Raw genomic sequence first — 25,081 nt, forward strand, 5'->3', positions numbered from 1 at the left:
TATGCAGGACACAGATGCAAACATTTGTTCGTGACATTTTATTCAAATAATATCTACAGAACCCAAAAATGGCTTTCAGTTATGTATATCGTTAAAAACAGTGCTAGGCGCCATATTAGTTTGTATAGTCACGGTGGCCGAGAGGTTAAGGCGTTGGACTCGAAATCCAATGGGGTTTCCCCGCACAGGTTCGAATCCTGTTCGTGACGATCATCTTTTTGCTTGACGTGCACACATCACGAAACAATACCACAAGTTAAACCCGATACAGTTATAAAAATGCACCGTAGTGAAGGCGTTTTACACAATCACACAACTGCTGTACTATCATATTCTGCACTGTAACTTTTCTGTGGTCACACATACGTTTGATGACAGCAGTCACTGCTAATCGAAATGACCTAAAGTGATTAAAATCGTGAGTTCAAAAATAACACCATCACTTTAGTCGTTAAAACGCTCCCGTTTGCTCTCATCTCGCGTTGTTTGGGAGCGAAGTCCATTTGGTACAAACCAACTGCTTTCTTTCTTAACTTTAAACAGCTCTAGCACATTGTCTGCTTACGTTTGTGACTGAAATGTATTTACAACAATAGATGATTTGTCTGTTTTGTCTTTATCTTTCGACTTGTCTGTACAAGAACACACCAAAAGAAATTTCTACCGGTATACCCCTTCTCCACGTACAATCATGGAACTGGCCGGGATGGATAAAATGCACCGGCAGTCGATGTTGACGTAGTTTTTGGGGCATTGTTGAAGTAGGGTAAACCGTAGTGAACAGCTAGTACTGACTTTTAAATAGCGATTTGGAGCTTTAGTATCGTTTAGATATAATCAGGACATCTAATATATGGCTTTTCGAATAACAGAAACGGTGTAGGGGAACACAGATAGATACAGACACACTAGTCGTGTAACAAAGCATTTGGCCAGACTGCGCGCTAACAAAGCTACCAGTTCCTTATACTTACAAGAGCCACACAAAGGAAAAGAGGCGGATAGGGTTGAAAGCATTAACGCCAAATTGAGTTGTCGGAGAATGTTCTTATCTCCAAAATAGTTGGCAGTACAGACAATGTGTCAAGCTGTAGTCATACTTTGAGTCGTTTGAGTGGTATTCGTTAAACAAACAGTTCAGACTGGACAGCGAGACTGGATTTGTCAGCCAGGATTGGCACTGTTTTATCAGATTTAGGTAGCTTGGCCAATTGCATCGTTAAATCGTAACCAGCTACATTAGTACGCTTTTCACGTTAACTACTGCTATGTGAAGAATGAAGCTGCCATTATGGCGATAATCGTTGAAAGCGAGATGCCCAGAGACTCGTTTCTTCAAATTAGAAGAAGGTAGCTGACTACGACCTAGCAAATATTTAGCGAAGTGTTCCTTAGCATAGCTATCAAGCTACCAAATTTAGTCCTCCTGCTAGTGTTAGTTAGTAGTGAAAAGGGCAGTTATCTTTCAGCTCTTACGTCCACTGTCACGACCGTTTATAGCATTAACTCGAATGTAGTCGATTTCCGGAGAAGCTGAGCGTTGTTTGTAACGTTAAAAACAGTTAAGGGAAAGTTACAGTGAGTGAAGTGGGGTTTAGTTGACGTTCGGCTAACAGGCTAATTGATTAGCTGGGCTAAAGCTAGCGCTATAGCAACCCATTACAAAGTAACGACAGCCCGCACTCATAGCTGCTGAGCAAGTGACAGGAAGGGAACCAATAGTGATTTTTTTTTTCTCGAACTTAACAATGGCAGCCCCAGCAAACGAGGCCTTGTTTTTGATTAAGGATGTGAAGCCTGGGTCGAAAAATTTGAATATTGTGTTCATCGTTTTGGAAATAGGTAAGTAGTTGCACTGGGAGGCTAAAGCAGTCTGTCCCCAGTCAACTCGTGTTCTCTTTCTTAAAGCGACCGCAACATATGGCCGAGCGGTTTTGCCATATGGCATTCAGCAGTGGCTTATGACAGACTCAGGATTGGTATATGGCGAAATTGTGTGACTAATCATTGTTGACGCTAGTCACAAAATACTGTCATGCAATGTGCTTTTGATTCACGTGCAGTGCGATTTAGGTTTACTATATTTTTTATGTTTCTCACACTGACGTCTGTACACGTATGACCGCCGATGAGTACCGTAACGTCACAGGCCGTGTTAGGTGGCTAGGCTAACCGTGTTAGACACCGGAGCCAGCCTAGCCTTAACCGGCCATATGCCCTAATAGTCTATACACTGTATATACTGTGTGTGTGTGTGTGTGTGTGTGTGTGTGTGTGTGTGTGTGTGTGTGTGTGTGTGTGTGTGTGTGTGTGTGTGTGTGCAATCGCAAGACGTATGCTTGCACTTTTGTTTTTTTATGAACGACTGTACATTATTAATAGCGCTATATTAAAACTGTTACAGTTGCATGTCATTTCCAAGGGTCATAAAGACATTCTTTTAATTTTGAAATCAGCCATATACAGTTTCACTTGTGAAATATAAGCCACACAGTTTGCACCACATCTACCAATTCTACAGCGATTGGTAGTAATAATATTACTAATAAAGGCAGGGACAGGCCTTGCGTGTATGTACAGATGATACTTATTTTTTCACTGAAATATCCGCTGTATGAAAAAACTGTGCTTCTTTCACACGGTCAGATATCTGCCAGTAGGGGGCGTCGTTGGTGTATTTTTCCATGTCAACAATGACACAGTTTTAGAGGTTTCTTAGGTGAAAGATGAGAGATTGCAGAGAGATGACTCAGAATTGAAACTCAGTACACGCCATTTTTAATTCCTCTACTTATCCACCACCGCCACAGGGTTGATTGTGACCAGTGACATTATATACGCCATTACCAGTGGAATACAGTGCCACACGCCATCATCCTTGCCATATACCGTTTCAGGTTTGCCATGTGCCGTTGCATTTTTGCCATCTGGCATTTCGGTCTTGCCACATGGCACTTCTGGTTTGCCATCTGGCATTTCGGTTTTGCCACATGGCATTTCCTTTTGCCACATGGCATTTCTGGTTTGCCATCTGGCATTTCATTTTGCCACATGGCATTTCTGGTTTGCCATCTGGCATTTCATTTTGCCACATGGCATTTCTGGTTTGCCATCTGGCATTTAGGTTTTGCCACATGGCAATATATATAAGTCCTTTATTTCTCCCCACGCCAGGGGAAATTCACATTGTTACAGCAGTTTATGTAGCAATAGACGTAGTAGTAGAAATAAAATAATAATAGAACAGTAGTAATAATATTTAGGAGGGTGGCAGGGGGAGGGGTGATGGTGGTGGTGGGGGGTGAGACAAGGAGGGGTGATGGGGCTGTATGTAGAGTCCGGAGGTGGTGGAGGATGGAGGAGAGGTGGTGGTGTTGGTGGTAGAGAGCTGAGGTGTGAAGAAGGAGTTGGCTGGTCGGTGCTTTGATGAGAGGGGGGAGGAGTGGGAGCAGAGTCAAATCTCTTAAAGAACAGATTCAGCTCATTGATCCACTCCCGGCCTCCTGCTGCAGCTCCCCTCTCATGGCCTCTGCTGGAACCAGAGATGGATCTCAGGTCTCTCCAGACCTCCCTTGTGTTATTGTCCTGCAGGTAAGATTCCATCTTGGTCCTGTAGCTGGCCTTGTCCGCCTTGATCTTCGTCTTTATCTCCTTCTGCACCCTCCTCAGCTCCTCTTTGTCCCCAGATCCAAAAACCCTCCTTTTCTCCTTCAGCAGGGCCTTCAGTTCCAGGGACACCCAGGGTTTGCTGTTAGAGAAACACAGTACTTTCCTGGTCGGTACGATGTTCTCTGCACAGAATTTAATGTAGTCCGTAATAGTGTCAGTCAGTGAATCAATGTCCTCCCCATGTGGACCACACAGCACATCCCAGTCTGTGGTCTCAAAGCAGTCCTGCAGCACCTCAGTGGCCTCGTCAGACCACTTCTTCACATACCTGATGGTGGGGGGTTGTTTCTTCACCATAGGTATGTAAATGGGCTGCAGTCTCACCAGGTTGTGATCTGAGTGGCCCAGCGGGGGGAGGAGCTGTATGCATCCTTGATGTTTGCATACAGCAGGTCCAGGGTTTTATTGTGTCTGGTATGGCAGGTCACGTACTGGGTGAACGTGGGGAGAGTGGCAGAGAGCGATGCATGATTAAAGTCTCCTGAGATGATGATAAGAGACTGAGGGTGAGATGTTTGCAGCTGGGACGCTTCAATGTGGATGAGTTCACAGGCTGCAGTCGCATCAGCTGAGGGAGGGATGTACTGTGTACATCCCTCCCTCGCCTGTAATGGCTATTACATGTGATAGCTATATGTATATATATATATATATATATATATATATATATATATATATATAGAATGAAAGTCGGAATATATATAATGAAAGTCGGAATATATGGAATGAAAGTCTGAATATATGGAATGAAAAGAAAATCCGAATATATTGAATGAAACTCTGAATATATTGAATGAAACTCTGAATATATGGAATGAGAATCTGAATATATGGAATGAAAGTCTGAACACTTTCATTCAATATATTCCGACTTTCATTCAATATATTCAGAATTCTAGATTTTATATATATATATATATATAATTTCCTAAACGGCATGCCATATATATATATATATATATATATATCATGGCATATATAACACATATACCAGTGGTACCAGATCCATTAGAGGTGGGAGGGCCATGGAGGTTGTTGTGCAAACCAGGGGCACATACTCAGTTTTGTCACACTGTAATGTCAGTGCGTATTTCCAATGACAATCATTGGATTATTGATTAAAGTGCTACATTTCTCTTAAATATGAGAATGTTTTAAACTGTGGATAGATATTTCTCCTTTGTTGCAAATTCGAGCAGAAATGTGTATATAAACGTGTATATAATTTGCCTTGTTTTTCTCACTTTAATTATTCTATGTTTCTACAGAAATACCTTCAAGTAAAGTTACAGAAAGTGAGATCCTTGACTTCAGCTTTTAAATTGTCACTCTGACACTCTGTTGGTCTTGATCATTACATCATTGCTATTCATTGTTCTGAGATTCAACGCAGCATGAGAGACAGATTTCGAGAACTTCAGCTGTGCCTTAAACTGGCAGAACCGGTTCTTCAGGGATGGAGGTGAGGGTTTCACACATCAGCAGAAGTGTGAATGGCCCTAATTAGCATTTGAATCTTGCTGTTGTCTGTCATGACTGGTTGCCACACACACTTCAAGATTCAAGATTCCTACCTCTTAGTATACAAGTACACAAAAATAAAACGAGAACGAAAACCCCACTGCAGTGCAGCAGTGCAGTGCAGCAGACGTCCTCTGCAAGCTGCCACTCATCTAAGAAACAGTGTTGATTGATTTGTTTGGTTTCCGTACAAGGAAATGACATGCAACTGTAACAGTTTTAATTGCCATATGGCAAAAGCCGTTGCCATATGGCAAAAGCCATTGCCATATGGCAAGCCATTTTGCCATATGGCAAAAGCCGTTGCCATATGGCAAAAGCCATTGCCATATGGCAAGCCATTTTGCCATATGGCAAAAGCCGTTGCCATATGGCAAAAGCCGTTGCCATATGGCAAGCCATTTTGCCATATGGCAAAAGCCGTTGCCATATGGCAAGCCATTTTGCCATATGGCAAAAGCCGTTGCCATATGGCAAGCCATTTCGCCATATGGCAAAAGCCGTTGCCATATGGCAAAAGCCATTTTGGGATCTCGGCGCTGCTGCATTTTTCTCCACCTAAATCACAGGAGAAATACCGTCAACAGGGCTTTGCTTTTTAAATGAATTTGTCCATCTACAAGTTATCAATTTGACCCCGATGAGAGGTGTTTTAAATACGTTTGCTGTCTTGTCTAACTTATCCTTTATACTTTTGTTATGTCAGGACGAGTGACTAAAACGAAGGATGGCCATGAGGTGCGCTCATGCAAGGTAGCAGACAAGAGCGGGAGCATAGCAATCTCTGTTTGGGATGAACTCGGCAGCCTTATCCAGCCAGGGGACATCATCAAGCTAACCAGAGGGTAGGATTGTTTGTCTGCTTGATAACGGAGTCTTCTTAATTTTTAAGTCGGTAATGTTCACAAAATTATTTGTTTGCATGACTTAAACGTGTGATTTCTGTGGCAGCTATGCATCCATGTGGAAAGGCTGCCTGACCCTGTACACTGGAAGAGGAGGAGACCTCCAGAAGATTGGAGAGTGAGTAGCTGGCCATATATCTATTTATACTTAAGTAAAGTACTTGTCCCTCTTGGTATTCTGGTTGCCATATTTCCCCTGCTCAGCCATTATAGAAGGCCTGAGCATTTTGTGAAGTGACACTAACAAGTTGGTTTGAAAACACAGCTTAAGAACACGTTGATTTAATTCATTAGTAATTAAAAAAAAAAAAAACTATGTATTTTCTAAACTTTTTATTCCCATATATCATATTGACACATGTCCTACTGTGGCTTTTACAGTGTGCTGCCTCCTGTGTAAAATCAAATTTTCTTTTTGTGAAAGAAAGAAATTGTCTACTGAACTAATGACTGAAATGTCAAATCCTACCAAATATGTCCTTACAGATCTTTAAATGCCATGTTAAAATATGATGGTGTTCCTAGGTTCTGCATGGTGTATTCAGAAGTGCCCAACTTCAGTGAACCAAACCCAGAGCTGCTAGCCCAAGCGAACCAGCAAAACAAGTCTGTAAGTTGCCATTCAAAACGTGTCCTCTGTGTCATCTCCCTTGTAGTGAGTGAATGGAGATTATTCATAACAGTGCAGCTCTGTTAAAGGTGACATTCTTTTCTTCTAACAGGGTAAGCCTGACCAGAACCAGAGAGGAAACTCTCCACCCAATCAGAATTCAGGTACACCTGCCCCACCAGGTGAGTATATTTTTCTGCATGCATATGACTGCACTAGTAGGAGCAAAGTGTCATGTACAATAGTGCATTTCAGTGGCGTTAGTGCAAAGTAACAACTGTAGTATCGCAAAAAAGATCTTGACAAGTTAACTGTTTGCATTGATAAATTATGATTCAACAAATCAAACTAAATGAACTTTTAAAAAAAATTAAATATGAACATTGACAGTCTGTAATGTGAATAGTAGGCACAATAGGGTTTTTCAAAAAAGAGAGTTTGACTTATCAGTGGATGAAGCTTTTGTGTGTTCCGAATTTCTTTTAAAAATATTTGTCCAAAAGAAGTGTTTCAGTAAGCCTTGGCAGTGTCATTGAGTCATTCTGCACTACACTGAGGACCTTGAATTCAAAGCAGCGATTGTTAATTTACATCTTTGCTTCACAAACTTTTGGTTTCCAAAAAAAATTTAAAAACTTCTGAAAGTGGAAATATCTTAAGTTGAAACTTTTGAGTGACGACTTACTTGCATCTCTCCTCACACAGGTAACGGTGCCATGCCACCATTTGCCAACAACAACAACAACCCACCATCCGGTGCGCCTCGTGACCCCGCATTTGGGAACGTTGGGCGGCCCAATGGCCGGTCACCTGGAAATGGAGCACCCCCGGTTACTGCTGCTGGACCACCAACAGCCACAAAGTCCTCAGTTACCATTAGCAACGGCAGGGATCCACGACGTGCCAAAAGATGAAATTGGGGTTGGGGGGGATCGTGTGAGAAAACTACGGACATCCCCATTTCCCCCTGCCCTTTTTTAACCTTCCCACTCCTCCTCCACAACAGCCCATGTTGGCTTTCAAAATAAATTAAGTTGGGGACTACATGCATAATTTTTATACAGGCTAACATAGTCAAATGTTGTTTGTTATGCATAGTGCGAGTACTAATGCTCTCAGTAAGCAGCACAGTGTGATTATGATCTACCACTTGATGCACTATCAAGATTCTTGCATAGATGAGACCTGGTGGTTGTTATGGTCAGCTTCTCAGTCTAAACCCTTGTCCTGTAAATCTCACTTCAAATTGCCACTTCTGTGCCAGTGTTACCTCCCCTGCACACCAACCAAACCCCTACCCCTCTTATTTTCTTTCAAACTATACACCCTACTTGAACACTTGATGCACTTTCTTCTCTTAATTTATGTTGAGGCTTGGCTGTCATTTAAATCAGGAAATCAATTTCTGCTTTTGTTTAATTGTGGAAAAGGCCTTAAGTTGGTGAAAATGAGTTTTTGGACTGAATGCCCGAGGGAAATTCTTCAAAGGGTCTTCCCTCTTTTAACCAAACTGTATCCGAAGTGACTCTGTGAAAGGAAAGGTGTTAGTTTTGAATTTTTACTGATAGGTAGGTAGGTAGGTAGATCGATATGAAACAGTTCTTTTTCTTGAGACATGTTTTTCTTGTTTGCCATCAACTGTACCTTTTATCAAGGTGGGACCACTTAAATACTGGCAGAACGGTTCACCAATAAATTTAGAGTACTTTTGCTGCCACTTTTTGTTTTCTGTAGTCTGAGAACTTAAATTACTATTAATGTCAATAAAATGTCATGTTGCTCATCCTGCGCTTAAGCTGCCTTGTATATGGCAAAATCAATTCAAACCTTTTACATTCAAAGATGTAAAGGCTTATTCTTTGGTTGTCATTGTTGAAATCTGTTTTCCCTCAGATGCACACAGTTTCACCACAGTCATACCCCAACATGAGATCAGTGTGTGGGGATTTGAATACAAGTCACCACTAAACCCCATCATGCTGTGAACTGCCACTACTACATTCAGAGCCTCATACTGCTGCCACCCTCTCATCCAATATCAGCTCGTTGTACAACACCATCTAGTGGCTAGAAAAATAAACTACCATTTGTTATTTTGGGAACATACGTGCTGTATCTGAGTTGTGTACTGTTTACCCGTGCATTAATTATTCCACTTTGAAGCAATACATTGCATACATGAAAACCACTTGTTTCTTCACATCCTTTGTTGCACCAAGCACCTAAACCTTCTGGCCTCTAGATGTGAAAGTTGCTCCATTTCACTTTTGACGCACTTTTTCTTCCCGTTGAGTGCGTCAGAGGGCAAAGATGCTGTTCAAATTCGATGAGTGCACGTATGAACTACATTTCAAATTGCAAGAAGGAATCTTACTTGCATGAAACCATGTTCTTCTTGTGCAGGCATAAATGGAACAGCATTTTGGAGTGGACAGAAGTGGCCAAGTAGGGCTCATCTGAAATGAAACCATCTGTCATACTGATTCATCTGTGAGCCGCTTCAGCTACATGAGCATTAAGACTGAAATAGAGCTTTATATGGGAACAGTTTTCTCTCATGCTTTCTAGAAGCCAGTCATAATGTGAAATCTAAAAGGACACACAGCTTCACAAGGATGTGAGATCTCTAAAGTTTGCATGTTAAGTATTTCTCTGATCTAATAGCATAACAGAGGTAAGACTCATTGCCTCTTTGGCACCTCAAACTACTTATTGAGCTTTAAGATGATAAATTTGAGGAATTATTAGATTTTTTTTCTCAAATAAGGTTGAGGTGGTCAGGAAAGCAATTACTCCATTATTTATATCCTTAATAACTACCACACATCTTAACAATATTATTACTAAAATTGAATTATCGTCTTGTTCAGTAGACATTCTTTCACTCCTACCTCTACCTCTTTAAAGAAATCCTTAATCTCATCTGGGTAAATGCCTGAATATTTAAAGTCAGCTGTAGTTCAACCATTTCTCAGAAAGCCAACCCTTTGACCCGTCTGTTTATAATAACCTCTGCTCAATTTCTAAACTTCCCTTTTTAAGCGAGGTCTTAGAACAAAGTGGTTACTGAGCTGATCATTGATTGTATAAATGGCAACAGGCTCTTTGAATCATTTCAGAGTGAGCCACATCACAGAGGAGCACTTCTGGGTCTTTAATGATATTCTGTGACCAAACGTTTTATATTGCTATGGATCTTATTCGATCATTCAATGCAGTTGACACTGCCGTTTTGAATAATTGTCTTAAACATCTAGTAGGCATATAAGGTATAGTTTTGGGTTGAGGTTGGTTTTATCTGTCTATAGCAAATTTGTCGCGCATATTCAAAGTTGTAATTTCCTCCACTCCCTCAGATCTATTTCTCATTTAACTACAGCGACATAACAAAACAAGGCAAAACATAATCCCATCTTCAGTCCATCTATTAGCTATACCTGAGTTATCCTGTAGAGGGTTGCAGGGGGGCTGGAGTCCATCCCAGCTGACGTCTGGGGAGATGCAGGATACAGTCTGTCCACGTTGCCAGTCACAGTCACTCATAGTCAACCAACCATGTATTTCTTTGCACCCATGCAGGCACAGAGAACATACAAACAGAAAAGCCCCAGCTGACCATCATGTTTGCTTGCATCACTGTGCCACCCTCTAACATCTTACAGATGTTGCAAGATGGTTTTCTCACAACCTTCTTCAAGCAAAACCCCCATAAATCAGAGGATATTAGGTCCAGACTCTTTCAATGAGAATTCAAGTGTTACCTTTGATAACAAATTTCATTTTAGGGGTAAATCTGTTCCTCAATCTTGCTTTTTCTTGCACCTTCATAATATTTAACAAAGACCACCTATGTTTACCTTACATCCCAATTAAACGCTCTGCTCGCTGTTTTCAAACTTCACCTGGTCTAACATTCTGCAGCAAGACTACTCACTAAATCCAATGAAAGAATGCACGTCACAGCAATTTTTGCATCCATCCAATGGTTACCTGTCGGTTTTAGAAGTTAAAAAAAGTAGTGATTTATTTTAAGGGTGTTGGCCTCAGATTGTATCTCCAGTGTCCTAATTTCGAGTCTGAGTACAGATTGAGATCCTCCAGCAGAGGTGAAAATCAGGTCAGAATGCCCTTTTTCCACAATTACATTCATTTGAACATTTTGTTTTGTTTTGCTTTTTGTCTTTGCTGCTTTTTTCCACAATACCACATGGCTATAAATCATATGTTCAAAATATGTTTATGTACTTCCACTACCGATTAGCAGAAAAGCACCGTACTTGTGACACTGGAAGTTGAAACACATGAGAAGTGTGGCAGGAAATGTGATGCTAGACGCTCATGTGTCAACAAAGATGCATGTCATGAGCTGGGAACTTCCTCTCAGCAGCGGCGGTCAGGTCAGTCAGAACTGCCTCTCCATCATGCGGTTTATGACATTTAGAATTGTACTGGGCTGATAGAGGCCCACATAGAGACTGACCAAATTAGAAAAAATAATTAAGTTAATATATGCACTACCATTCACAAGTTTGGGGTCACCCAGGCCATTTCATGTTTTCCATGAAAACTGACATTTTTATTCATGTGCTAACATAATTGCACAAGGGTTTTCTAATCATCACTTGGCCTTTCAACACCATTAGCTAACACAATGTATCATTAGAACACAGGAGTGATGGTTGCTGGAAATGGGCCTCTGTACCTCTATGAATATTTTCCATTAAAAATCAGCCGTTTCCAGCTAGAATAGTCATTTACCACATTAACAGACTGTATTTCTGATTAAGTTAATGTTATCTTCATTGAAAAAAAATGCTTGTCTTTCAAAAAATAACATTTGTAAGTGACCCCAAACTTTTCAACGGTAGTGTGTATATATACTGTCTAAAAAATAAAGGGCATCAAAAACTGCAAACATCTTTAAAAAACAAACAAACAAACCTGATATGACATTGACACATTGGCATTTTCAATATCTACTTCATCCTTACAGCATTTGTTTTGAATTCAAGATCTTATGAACTAATAGTTTCTCTTTCAATTTTTCATGTAGTGTGACAGCAGATCTCATGACACCAATGAATCAGATACTGGACCGGGTTTGTTTTGGGGGAAGTATTGTGGTCCAGGAATAACCTAACAATGACTATACAAAATGATTGGTAACAATGTATCAACAAAAATACACACTTAAAAAAGACAGAAAATAAAAATCATGATTAAAAAAACATGAAATGTGAATAGATATAAGGGTATGGTAGCATCCTCTACATAAATCAAATGGGACAGGAAACACCTTCCTCTTGAGCAAATCATAATGTACATTTATGAAGCAAACAGGAAAATAAGCCTGGTGGGAGGGGTGTAGAGAAATACAGTTTGTTCCTTGTCTCCTTGTGACATACTCACTATGCCATACTCAGAAGTTCAGCGAAGACACCACAATGACTGGTGAGTTCTTTCATCCACAGAATAATAATTTACATAATAATTTACATTGATTGTTTGATGTCTTAAACATATCCATAGCATTGTAGCCCAAAATACTTCACACAGTTATGTATTATGAAATTAATCTGATATTTAATCTTGATTTTTGTCCTCAGATCCAAACTCGTCTGCCTTTTCCTTTGACTTTAGCTCTATTTATGACGCGCTCAACTTCACTTACAATGACTCAAGTGAGTTTTACGTCGACCCTGCCACCCAGCCGTGCAGCACCTTCTCCATCCCAGATGCTGTGATGGTTGTTGTCTGTATATTTTACATCCTGATCTTTCTGTTGGCAATACCTGGAAATCTGGTCGTGGGACTGGTGATCAGTCATAGCAAGCAGTCCCTGCCTCCATCTGACCTCTACCTTCTTCACCTGGTAATTGCAGACCTCCTACTGGCCATTACCCTCCCATTCTGGGCCACCTCTGTTACACAGGGCTGGGTGTTTGGAGACGCCATGTGCAAAGTAGTTACTATCCTCCAAGAGCTGAGCTTCTACTCCAGCATTCTCTTCCTGACGTGCATCAGTATAGACCGTTACATGGTGATTGTACGAGCTATGGAGGCCCGCAAGGCCAACCGACAGCTGGTCAGCTGGGGAGTTTGTGCTGCTGTCTGGGCTGTTGGAGCGTTTCTGTCCCTGCCAGGTTTCTTCAGTTCTTCTTTTTCGTCTCAAAACTCCAGTCACATAGTGTGTGCTGAACAATATGATGCCAACAGTGCTAACGAGTGGAGGCTGGCCACCAGAATTTTTCGCCATGCATTGGGTTTTTTTATCCCCTTGGCCATTATGCTCCCCTGTTATGGAACAACTATCCAGCGCCTCCTTCACATCCGTGGGGGGTTTCAGCGGCAACGTGCCATGAGAGTGATCGTGTTCGTGGTCGTGGCCTTCCTGCTTTGTTGGACTCCGTACCACATTGCAGTGCTGGCAGACACGTTTATCAGGGCAAAGATAGTGCCCTACCAGTGTCCTGCGAGGTTGGCAGTGGACCGGGCTATGTTTGCTACCCAGAGTCTGGCCCTGCTTCACAGCTGTGTAAACCCAGTGCTGTATGCGTTTGTTGGTGAGAAATTCAGGAAGAGGTTCTTGCAGATGATGATGAAGACAGGCCTTGTGGAAAGAGCATCGGTGTCGAGAAGCAGTAGATCTTCGCTGTCATCAGAAATCACATCCACATTCATGTGAGACCACCAAATGGCCACTATCAAAAAGTATTGTACATATTTTTACTATTGTGTTGCAAGTTTGTAAAGAGTTTTTAATGCTTTGTTCTTCTTTATAATCTTATTTAACTTAGCTTTCCAGTTTATAGCAGAAAAATGCTGCTTAATGTTAAGCTTTAACCATTTGTTGTGAGCTATTGAAATCCCCTCTCTTTACTTAGCCATTTCTAGTTTTGAGGAAACTGTGAAAAACCTGTCTGACAAAATAAAATTTCAAGTGTCAAAATATTTCAACACAATGACATTATGTCACAACTGTTGATGAACACTTTGACATGCAGGTGGGAAATGCTTCAGACTTTGAAATACAAGTCAGTGTTAGGTGGTGAAATATTTGGCCTCTGCGCAGTCGTTTAGACTGTGTATGATACAAATTTACAGACCACTATTACTCTCCTTTTTTTGTACTTCAAGCTCAAGATGCCTAAACTGCAGCATAAAAATAAAAATAACATGTACCATGTTGAACTCCAAATATGTATATTTTTTTTACAGTAATGATGTATTACAATCATTTTTCAAGACAGCTGGCTGTCATTCGCATGCAAAACAATTTGAAGTGTCTGTATAGTTGAAATTATCATTAAAGTTTAATAATAAATCACAAAAAACATCCACTTTGCTCTTTAGTTTGTGATTAATATAACACCACAGAGTCACTTCATATTTCTCTTTTGAAATGGACGGTTTCTCAGAAGGTTTGTTTTTGTTTGTTGCAACCTCACAGCTTGTTTGGGGGGGACAGAAGTTTTGATGACTGCGTCAGCAAAACCTCAGGAATTTGCAAAAAAGAGGTCAATGAGGAAATAGTCTCTCCCTCTTGATTACAGAATTATCTCTGAGAAGTGCCACTGACAGGCACCGAAACTTATTGAATAGAAGAAGTCTTTTTACTGTAGTTTAATTTAGCCTCACAAAGTCAGTCTAAAATCAGAACAGTCGGGTTATTCAAGTAGAAAATCAGAACAGTCGGATGATTCAAGTATGTTGAAGTCTCTGTTGTATATTGTGGACACAAAGTAACAGTCAGTCATGTATTTGATATTTAACAGGAAAACTGATTCCATTTTCAACAAAGTACAAAAAAAAGGTCAATGCACACATGCAGACAGAAAACATTCAACTGTATTGTGGATTTTGCAGTAGGGATAATATATTTAAATTGTTACAGTTGGCTACTTTTCAAGAGGAGCTTCCAAATTTGTATATCTTAAACAATGTTTACTACCATTTAATACCACTATTTACAAGCTAATAATCTTATGACTACAGCTAATAGTAGTGTTACTAATTTGCAAATACAACCACTACACCTATAAGATCGATTGCTACTACAAGCTGATACACCTATTACTACCGCTGAAACTATTAATGCAACAATACTGTTAGTAGTTGTACTAATAATTACATAATTGTACTATCATTACAGCTACTACTAACCCTAAACCAGACCTGGGCATCGTACGGCCCGCGGGCCACATCCGGCCCGCCGGATGACCCTGACTGGCCCGTATGAGGTCATTGGAAAATATTAAAAGTCAACGCAAATATATATCATCACAATACATGCCAGCAATACGCCTGCACTGCTTTTATTTTGAAAGATCTGCTAAGTTACCGTTTTTTCGCGCGTGACCTTAGGCTATAAGGTCACGCGCGACCTTACGTTTTTTAGTGCGTGCTGTCCATACTTAGCTTAAGTTTTATACGCTGATTGGTTTGTTGGTCAGCTTCAGTCCGGGAAGATGTCAGCTAACGGCAAAAAAGAAAGATTGATTCCGAATGCAGAGTTTTAACGATACATGGACTTCCAAGTATTTCTTCACTGAAGTCAGAGGTAAAGCTGTGGGCTGGTTTGTGGCGAACAGATCGCGGTGCTCAAGGATCACAATCTGAATCGACATTACGAGACCAAACATGGCGGCGAAGTACAAACATTTGACTGATGCAGAGTGGGGAGGATATCTGAAGGTTTGCTAGCTAAACTGCTAAAGCAGCAAGGATTTTTTTTTACCAAAGCTCACACATAAAGGGATGTCAGTAAGCCATTCTCTGATGGAGCGTTTGTCAAAGAATGTTTGGTGGACTCTGCAGCGTTTATATGTCCGGAGGAAAAAAAAGGAGCGTTAGTTAATGTGGCCCTTTCCAGGCGAACCGTAAGGAGGCGGGTGGAGAGCATCGCCGAAAATCTGGAGCTTCAGCTGCGCAACAAAGTGAACGATTTTGACGTTTTCTCCTTGGCTCTGAACGAGAGCTGTGGTGTCCGTGACACAGCCCAGTTACTCATCTTCGTACGTGGACTAACGAAAACCTTTGAGATGACGGAGGAGCTGGCAGCTGTGCAGCCAATGAAGGGAACCACGACGGTGAGTGATTTGTTCACTGAGGTAAATACATGCATGAAAGAGCTGGGACTAAAATGGGGGAATTGTGTTGGTGTTACAACTGATGGCTGTCCAAATTTGACAGGGAAAAATGTTGGACATTTGAAACGGATGCAAGATAAAGTGACTGAAATAAACCCAGAACAAAAACTGATGTTTTTGCATTGTATTATACATCAGGAGGTGCTGTGTAAGTCAGTGCTAAAAATCAACCACGTGACTGATGTTGTAACTAAAGTAGTTAACTTCATCAGGGCAAGAGCATTGAATTACAGACAGTTTGTTGTCTTTTTGGAGGAGATGATAGTGAACATTGTGACCTTGGTTGCAAAACAGCTGTCAGATGGATCAGCCTGGACAAGGTGCTTAAACGAGTTTGGGATCTGAGAGCAGAGAGTCAAGAATTTTGTGAGAAGACAGGCAGGGACATCAAGCTCTCAGATGCAGACTGGATGGCAGACCTTGCTTTTGCTGTTGATGTGACTGCACTAATGAATGAACTAAATACCAAGCTGCAAGGCGAGGGCCTCTTTGCACATGAAATGTACAGTCTGGTGACCGCTTTTATGAGAAAGCTGAAGTTTCTCTCAAGCCAGTTGGAGGGCAACATTCTCACCTACATGCCCACACTGAAGGAAGTCACACCATCAAAAATATCTGCAACTCAGCAGGCAGCAATCATAGTTTGAATGAAAAAACTAAATATTTCATTAAATAGTTGTGCTCTGTGTTCCACATTTTCATTGCACCACTGTAATGTTTCATTTACTGTTTTTATTGAGATATATATTGAGCAGAGCTGTAAGCATATTGGTCCGGCCCTTAACAACCGTCAAAGTTTCTCATGTGGCCCCGTGTGAAAATTAATTGCCCACCCCTGCCCTAAATGCACCAGCAAAAACTGTCACATTTTCTGCTACACAGCCAATACTAGCTAATACTACTACCATTACTACAACTATCAGTTATTACTACTATTGCGACAGCTGCTACTACTATCACTATCAGCACTATAAGCTACTGTTAGTACTACACACCTACAATGACTAGCTATTACTGTTATGACTATAGCTGCTGCTTCTACTAATACCAGTATTAGCTACTACTATCACCATAACTACGATTACTATCACCAGTACTAGCTAATACTATTACTACTACTGCCTATACAAGCTAATACTACTATCACTATGGCATCTATTGCTACTTGTACCACCACAACTATTAGCTAATGCTACTATTACTATAGCTACTACTACTATCACCAGTACTAGCTAATACTATTACTACCACAACTACTACAGCCAGTACTAGCTGCTACTATCACCACAGCTACTATTTTCACAGACACAACCATTGCTAGCTATTACTACTATTAGTATAGCTACCGAATTCCATATTGAATACATTTATTTTGTCACTTTCTTTGAATTTCAACAGTTACAAGACATCATATCCAATATTTACAGTCGACTAAGAAGCTTTATTGGTTATCACAAACTGGATGAACTACAAAAATGAATTTTCAGTCCTGCTGAACTGGCATTTACAAGCTAGCTAACGTTGTCTGACGGGTTTTCTGCTAGTTGTTGGTCCGTGAATGTGCTTGTGACAGTGCTTTGATAGGTAAGGCATTAGTGCGAAGTTACCTGGTTTTCTTAATCAGGTAAGTCTAATTTTTTAAACATTTAAAAGTTTAATTCAGGCATTGTAGGTTGAAGTTATTTGTATTAAGCACCTACTATCAGGCACTTCTTGTTAAGAGTTGTATTGTTACAGCTAGCAAATGTGAGGTAGCGTGCTAGCAGTAGGAGTTAGCAATTGTTCTTAAGTTGTTTTGTTTATATTTCTCCTCTAGTTATCTGCTTGTGGCTGGTGGTTTGGTGAGTAAGATAATTCATTTTAAATTCTTTTTTGCTTTTTATGTGTTTTAAATTTTTACTAGTCTTATTCTGCAACACTGAACTACTGGATTTAGTCCTCGGTATCAGTTTAAAAAGTAGCTTAATCCACAGTATGCTAGCAGTTTATGTATGTGTTCTAAGAAAACTGCTGAAAAAACAAAGTTTGTTATAGTAGTATGTTAAAATTAAGTTTTGAGACATATTTTTCTCAACATAATTATGATTATTAGACTCCTCATTTGTAATGTGTGTTTGTTGTTATATTGTAGCAGTAGTTACAAGCATTGTAACACTTACTTAGCCAAGCTAAAATTAACATTAGAGTTTATGTTGTTGTGACTAAGCTAGTAAGATCTTTTTGGTTTGTTAAACGCTGCAAATTTTGAAAATGTATTATGTATGCACTTGTTTTACGGCGCCATCTGTGATACCACCTCAGCTTTGCCAGTAAATTGTAATGGATACTTGATTATTTGTTATAAAGCTGCAGCTACTACTTCACACTGATAATGCAGTGATAATATTTCCTTTCTCATGATATTTGACCACCGACTGAACTGACAGACCAACGTCAGCTTCTACATGTGACCTACAAATTAAATATTGGTCTGTACCGACCACCCCCCTCCTTATGTGCCAAGTGTTGCACCCTCTCACATGTTCTACTGACCTCAGGTTGGCTAAAAATGACAAGAGGGCGGGAGCGTAGCAGTGACTGGGCAGAAGGATCACCATGCAGCTGTCATTGTACGGCTTGCTGGGCTGTGACTGTCATTTCCCCCGTCAGACTGACTGGCAGAGGTAGGGGGAGATCATGAGTGGGGTGGTTTAGCTCAGGGGACTAGGAGGGGGGGGAACTGTGCAACTTGCTGGACAGGACTTGATGCATGCATTCACCAGAAGCCAAGCGAGAACAAATCTCAAGGCCACCAGGAAAAAAGAGGAAACCCGTCGACACCCTGCACACCATGTTTTACGAAGAAGTTACACTCTCCTGGGAAAAGGTTACAAAAGACTGAAAAGTCACAGAACATCAGGAAAACGCGGGGGAGACGCAGGGCCGTCACTTCCAAGAGACAAGGCGAGGGAGCTGTTAATGCAACATGATCCAGTGGGTCTTGCCCTAAAAATACGTCGGGGCAGAAGAGTAGCAGCTATCTCTATCTGCTTAATTACCTGGTGATCAACAATTTCTTTTTCTTCTTTGGACAACAGCTGAGGTCAGACAACAGCAATTGGAGGAGAATTAATCATTGTAGATATGTTTCAAAAAAAAGGATTTTACAAGCAATAGGAGCTCATAGATAATTTTATGTTAAAAATGTGACAGCCATATTGATTGCAATTTATATGTAAAGCTTACTCATAGACTAATGCCCTGACTGGTTTTAGATTTAGATCACTACAAGAGGGCCCAGCTAGTGTTATAGTCACCTAGTTCAGGTGGACAATTGTAGAATCTATTAGAGGGTCTAACAAGTCGGTTGAACCATGAGAAAAGCTGAGGTGCAAATGACCCTGAAAAAGGGGGCAGATGAAGCAGGGGCCCCACCGAGTCCCATCATACCCCCAAAACGGTCCAAAGCGAGCCCAGAGCAAGTTGTTCCAGAACCGCGAGGACCTGGCTATCCCACCCCAACTCCACCTGTTTTTGTACGCAAAATGAGGAACGCCGCGGTGGGGACAGGCTGTGATATCCGTCTCAAGGTGACTGTGGTTGGGGACCCCCAGCCCTCTCTGTACTGGTACCACAATGATGACCTCCTCAACATGGAGAACCAAGAGTATGGAGGGCTATGGATTAGGGATTGCAAACCCAGTGATGCTGGTCTCTACACCTGCATTGCCAATAATCACCTGGGAGAGGCTCGGAGCAGTGCTGTGCTGGCTGTCTTGGATCTGGGTGAAGGTAATATCAGCAAATACACTCAAAGTTTCACTTGTGTTTAGGCTGGTTGTCTAATAGAAAGAATTTAGCTGTTTCTAGATTGAGTTTGCAGGACTTCATGTGTCAGTCAAATAGTAAGAGCAACAATTAATTCATTAACTTTTGTGTTTTTTGAACTAAGTAGCCTTTAATTGCAATGCCAGTGCCAAGCTGGTTGTTATCATAGTCACTAGAGATCTATTTCATTTCATTTCTAAGAAAACTACCCAGCATGCAATTGTCATCCAGAAGGCCCGACCCCCATGGTGACGACCTAATGTAGGTTTGTCTAATGTCCGATTCCTTTTACTGATATATAAAATGGCAATATCCAATTAATATCTGCATTATTATCATATGATTGTTATAAAAGATTTGTGTGAGTTAACTCTGAACTCTTCTTCAAGTATGTCTGTACATGTCATGATTGACTTCATCTAAATATTTCATTTTATTTATCACATTGGGCCCAAATTAAGAAAAATACAAGAAGCACAACACTTAAAATATAGTCTTGAAAAAACACAATCAGATATTCAATTTATATATATGTACAGTTTACAAATGCAGTCTATATATACATGAAACTCAGCAAACACAGGATGTCACATTGCTTTTCTACATTTCTCATACGTTTTCTACAGTTAGATACAAAATATTTTCCCTATGAGATGTGTAGCTGTTTGAGATTAGAATATATCAGATTTTCACCATACATACTGAAATAAATCATTGTTTAAACAGATACTGCTTTTGACAGATACAGCCGAAGTGAGTCCCTGAGTGTGTGTGCGGTCAGATTCCTCAATGTCCAACCAAGGATGCTCAGAAGGCCAATGCAGCATGCATTCTGATCAACAAAACCTCTTTCTATGCTTCTTATCATCTTCGGCACTGATCTAAATTCAGCTCACCTGAGTAGTTTGACCACCTCAGCTGCTTTGAAAAAGGACATTACCAGCTCCTCAAATATGCCCTTCATATATCAGCTCAAGCACTTTGTCGTTATTCTGCAGTGCTCAGCGTATAGTGGAAGCGCTCTTCAATTTTGAAGTGCCTTTTCCTGCTCATAGAATATATGTGACATGCACAGAGATGTCAAAACTCATCACTGCAGAATACTGTTCGATCAGTTAAACATAAGGGGAATTTTGGAAAATGAAAGCTTTCTCTGATTTTGTGGGGGAAAAAAGACTGTGTGTCTACATAACAATCCCTTCTGATGTCAAGCAATAAGATGCTTTTTGCAAGCCTAGGACAAAAATTTGGGACTAGGAGTTGTGATGTCTGCAGCCTGGATGACATGATGGTAAGCATCCCTTCTAGTGTAGGCAGCAAGAAACCACAGTGTGTTACATTTCTGATCATTGATTAGAGTCCACACAGGAGACAATCCATTGAGTATATGACAGAACCTCCCCACCTAATTTCAGGAAAACTAGTAACAATGTGTGCTTGAGTCAAAATTTAAGTATGACTGTCAAAAAATGATCGAGCCTTTCCTCTAAATTTTCAATGCTTTTGTTATGAATGTAAATGACAAATACCAATGAAATATGGAAACCTACAAATACAGTAAGTCTGCTGTTATTTGCTTTCTCTGCTTTGAGTTATTAGCATAGATGTTGTTGACAGGATGAATATGTTGCTTTAAATTTTTAGAGTTCTATAATTGTGTCAACACTTCACTTAAGTATAGCATACGTCGGATCAGGGCGGCTGCCATATTTAGAAATACACTACAACGGAGAAGTGCATTTCAAGTGCTTTTTATTTATACCTGCGTGATACCGTATATTAATGTTTGCAGCAATAATATTACCCAAAAAAAAGTGGTTTCATGTAAGCAGGCAACACAGTTGTAAGTAATCAGATTTCCAACTTGCAGCTGGACAAGAGCTTTGTTAACATTTATAGTTTGTGAGGATTGTACTAGTCCATTGCTACTCGGTGCTTTATGTTGGGAAGTTTCCCTTTGACGCACCATTTTAACCTTCAGTTTGATTCAGCTCTCTGCTGCTTTGCCATGTGCGTAGTCTACAGCTGTCACATCACTCAATGAGACTGCCCGAACCCTTTCTCTCTCTCTCTCTCTCCGTCTTTGAAAATGTCTCTCTGTCCCGCCCCCCTTGTCCAACAACTCTCCCTAGTTATTTATACAGTGGAATGTGCCAGGCCTTAGATTTTTGTGATGTTAGCAGGCCAGCATCTCTCCTGTTACACAGGAAGACATCACTGCTAATTTTAGCCCAGCCCTGTATGACTTCCCCCGCCTTCACCGATCAGAGAAAGGGCCCAACTTGAATCCACATCATCTGAAGACACAAGCATAAAATGTCTGCTACATGTTGTATGATGCCCTGCGTCTTTCCAAATCCATATTATTTGTGCAGTCATGTCTCAGCTCTCTTTTGAAATCTAATAGTGATTGATCATATCCGTTATTAGTTGCATGTTTATACTGAACCACAGTAACATTCATTTGTAGATGTGTTTTTGACCACTTGATGAATATAAGACCAACATTCACTCTCTTTTTTAACTTAGTTACTACCACATCCTATAAAAAACATTAAACTCTTAGCTGTTAAATGCTGTCATTTGAAGCTGGTGAGGTGGTTTACAGTCAGTTTATCAGAGCTTTCTATATTGTAAGTTTCAGGTATAGAATCAAACAATAAGCTGGAAGATGCTAAGACACTGTAGAGTCAGGTTATGATTCTTTGTAGGTTTGTCACTAAATGACTAATTGATCTATGTATGTATTCATTTGACATGATCAGCTTGCAACCTGCATTAATGAGATTTTTTGCCCATTTTTGGACCGCACACTCAAGCTATAAACACGATGCTGACTAATTATTACCCTTTGAGGTGATGTGGCAAACTTGTTAGCAAACAGCTGTCTTTTGACAAATTCAGCAGATTCAGAACATTAACGTTTTGAGCTGTGTTTCCAGAAGAGCACCGTGAGACTGAGCCAAACAGCACACTGCAGGCTACAAATCTAAAATAATCTTCGAGATGCTGAAAAGCTGCACAGGAAGAAACTGCAGGGTTTTGGTGATTCAGCTCAGAAACGGACTGATAGTGATTTCATGAAGCAAATTATAAAGCCTGTCTAAAGGGGGCAGAGTAATTATACTGCTTGGCAAGGCTTATTTCTGGGAACTTTAGATGTTGCCACTGAGCGTGACTGTGGCCCCTTTCCAGTGTGTTTGGATAGTTTCCTCAACGTGTTGTCTTCCTCCTGAACTGTGAATGTGAGTGAACAGGTGGGGCCACAGTTACTCTGTGGAAATCCCCTACACCGCCATGTTGCTTCAATAAGCAGATCAACAAATCATGTTTTTTTTTTTTTTTTTTTTTTTTAAACCAGACAGGAAATCCTGAAGGTTTTTTTGGAATTACAGTCACTCTAAGCAGTTTTTTTTTTTTTTTGCTGTATTAGAGGTTTATTGTTTCGATGGTCATATTTTTTATAAACATAATAGTAAAGGAATAACTGCTCATAAAAAATAGAGAAGAGCATGGCTTTGAGTAAATGTGGTTGAAATACTGAAATCTGTCCCAGGACTTGAGTTATTGAACCTCATAGAGACCAGTAGCCATCTTCTAAAGTGTGGGTTGAAAAGTAACTCATACATCAGTATTGTGTTTGATAAATGCTTAACTTAACAATGGCGATAATGGTGATTGTCTTTTGTTTATAACCACCTCTCTAGGGGGTTGGTTGTATGTGATCCATATTGTTCCTTAAAAAATGCTTTAAAGCATATTGAAAAATAGTCTTACAAGATGACTTTTTTTCACGCAACTGAAACTTAACCACAACAGGACTTCCTCATACTTGTTTGCGTTACACAAACTAAGCATGCAAGCGATGTTGCTAGATTCCTCCATCTGTGTTGTGGTTTTAATTTCCTGGACTTTGACAGACACAGGTAAATTCAAGCAAGGCTTTAATGAACATATCATTCATCAAAGACAAAGCTGATTTTGCTGCAGTTCCATGAAATTAACTACTGTCCGCTTTTTACAGACAGAAATCATTTTTATCTGAAAGAAATGTGCAAGCCATGAAATCCAAACAAAACTAAAACCAAAGCGCTGAAGGAGGCTGAACATCTCCGTAAAGATGACAGGGACTTTAGAGCTGGATAAATCCCTGTGGGCTCAGGAACCCCTTTCACATTTTCATTTTATCTGTTGTTAATAAGAATTTTTGATTAATCCTTATTCATAGTGCTGTAGCATGAATAAATCATTCAAGGCCATTACCATACGACACCTTAGAAGAAAAGCTCTATATACTGGCAGCCTCTGCATTCATTGTTTTGTCACCAGCAGGGTAGAAAATAACAGGCTGTGAAATATCACACAGATGTACATACATTACTCAGGCAGTCTCATATTTTATACAGTTACAATAAGAACATGCACTTCATGTAGTATGGACTATTATTCCAATACATAGCTTTTGCCAAAGCATGCTGTGACTAACAGGAAATTTTCATGTCATCATGAACGTTGAAGTCATTCAGTATATTTAAAAAAAATGTCCACATGAGGTGCAGCTGCCAAGGAAACAAAAAGGCACTCTCCACGACCTGACATTACATAATCAACAGACCATGTAATTAAGCCCGTAGGCATCTGCATTTATGGAAATGATTACAATCATTTCTTTGTTTTTGTAGCTACAACCATTGGATAGATAAATTGTTACTCCACCTGTAACCTATAGTGTTTTCTTTAGCATAGGTTTATTTAACAATGTCAATTTTCACAACATTCTGGCAGGGTTGTCTTTTTCTGAGCACAGTGTGATTCTTTGTGAAGTGAGATGTCCTTTTTAAGTGTCGCTGTTTCTGTGTACTGATTTATGCTCTTGGTGAAATGGGGGAAAAAAGAAGATCTTACATACTGAGCTATTCAAAATGCAGCATGTAGTAACATTCAGAGAATATTCTACAATTACTGCACCAAATAAATCAAGCATTAGCAGCTACTGAAATGATCACGTAGAATATTACAAAACTTCCATCATATTTTAGTAGCACAGCAGTGAATACAGCTTACGTACTCGGTCTGAGCAGCCAGTAACACATTTTGTGTGAGCTAGCAGTGTTCCAGCAATGCAGAGGAGTGAGGAGGTCCCTTTAGCTGTTGCAGCGATTCTCTCCCTCTCTGCCAACAACACAACATCGGCTCATTACACCAGTTGAAGAATAAGACACGGACACATGGGGAGGAAGGGAAAAATGAAAAATGTCAACCAATGCTGTAGAACACTGATCTCAAGAGGGCTGGATCACTCCCACTGGTTTTTCTGCCTATCGGTGTGCACTGCCTGTGGGGTGGAACACAGCGGGGGAAGATGCTCACACTGTCGCTGGCTATTGTGTGGACAGGGGGGCTTCCTCAGAGTGGATGAT

General features: G+C 40.4%; 3 protein-coding genes and 1 non-coding gene across 4 annotated transcripts in view; all 4 read left to right on the forward strand.

Annotated features, from left to right (window-relative positions):
- The first annotated feature begins 127 nt into the window (after positions 1–127).
- On the forward strand, positions 128–209 carry trnas-cga (transfer RNA serine (anticodon CGA)). Its single transcript has one exon. It is a non-coding gene; the product is annotated as a tRNA-Ser (tRNA).
- Positions 210–730: 521 nt separating this feature from the next.
- Positions 731–8,488, forward strand: nabp1a (nucleic acid binding protein 1a). The gene is made up of 6 exons (XM_023285183.3): positions 731–1,842; positions 5,897–6,035; positions 6,142–6,213; positions 6,621–6,705; positions 6,818–6,887; positions 7,411–8,488. Exons 1-6 carry the CDS (start codon positions 1,749–1,751, stop codon positions 7,617–7,619), a joined length of 669 nt encoding a protein of 222 aa, XP_023140951.1. The 5' UTR covers positions 731–1,748; the 3' UTR covers positions 7,620–8,488.
- Positions 8,489–12,005: 3,517 nt separating this feature from the next.
- Positions 12,006–14,045, forward strand: LOC111578399 (C-X-C chemokine receptor type 1-like). The gene is made up of 2 exons (XM_023285188.3): positions 12,006–12,156; positions 12,312–14,045. The coding sequence occupies exons 1-2, from the start codon at positions 12,150–12,152 to the stop codon at positions 13,388–13,390; spliced, it is 1,086 nt and encodes a 361-aa protein (XP_023140956.1). The 5' UTR covers positions 12,006–12,149; the 3' UTR covers positions 13,391–14,045.
- A 4,481-nt stretch (positions 14,046–18,526) lies between these two features.
- Positions 18,527–25,081, forward strand: part of spegb (striated muscle enriched protein kinase b) — a 38,901-nt gene continuing 32,346 nt past the window's right edge. The window contains exon 1 of the mRNA XM_023285179.3: positions 18,527–19,625. Coding sequence (XP_023140947.2) covers positions 19,208–19,625 — 418 coding nt within the window. The 5' untranslated portion in view covers positions 18,527–19,207. The remainder of the gene's footprint in view (positions 19,626–25,081) is intronic.

Source organism: Amphiprion ocellaris, chromosome 11 (assembly GCF_022539595.1).
Source record: "Amphiprion ocellaris isolate individual 3 ecotype Okinawa chromosome 11, ASM2253959v1, whole genome shotgun sequence".
NCBI lineage: Eukaryota > Metazoa > Chordata > Actinopteri > Pomacentridae > Amphiprion > Amphiprion ocellaris.

Coding starts and splice junctions, on each gene's coding strand:
- nabp1a (XM_023285183.3), top strand. CDS start 1,749: ATGGCAGCCCCAGCAAACGAGGCCTTGTTTTTGATTAAGGATGTGAAG. Junction 6,214..6,620: donor GACCTCCAGAAGATTGGAGA/GTGAGTAGCTGG, acceptor TGGTGTTCCTAG/GTTCTGCATGGTGTATTCAG. Junction 6,888..7,410: donor AGGTACACCTGCCCCACCAG/GTGAGTATATTT, acceptor CTCCTCACACAG/GTAACGGTGCCATGCCACCA.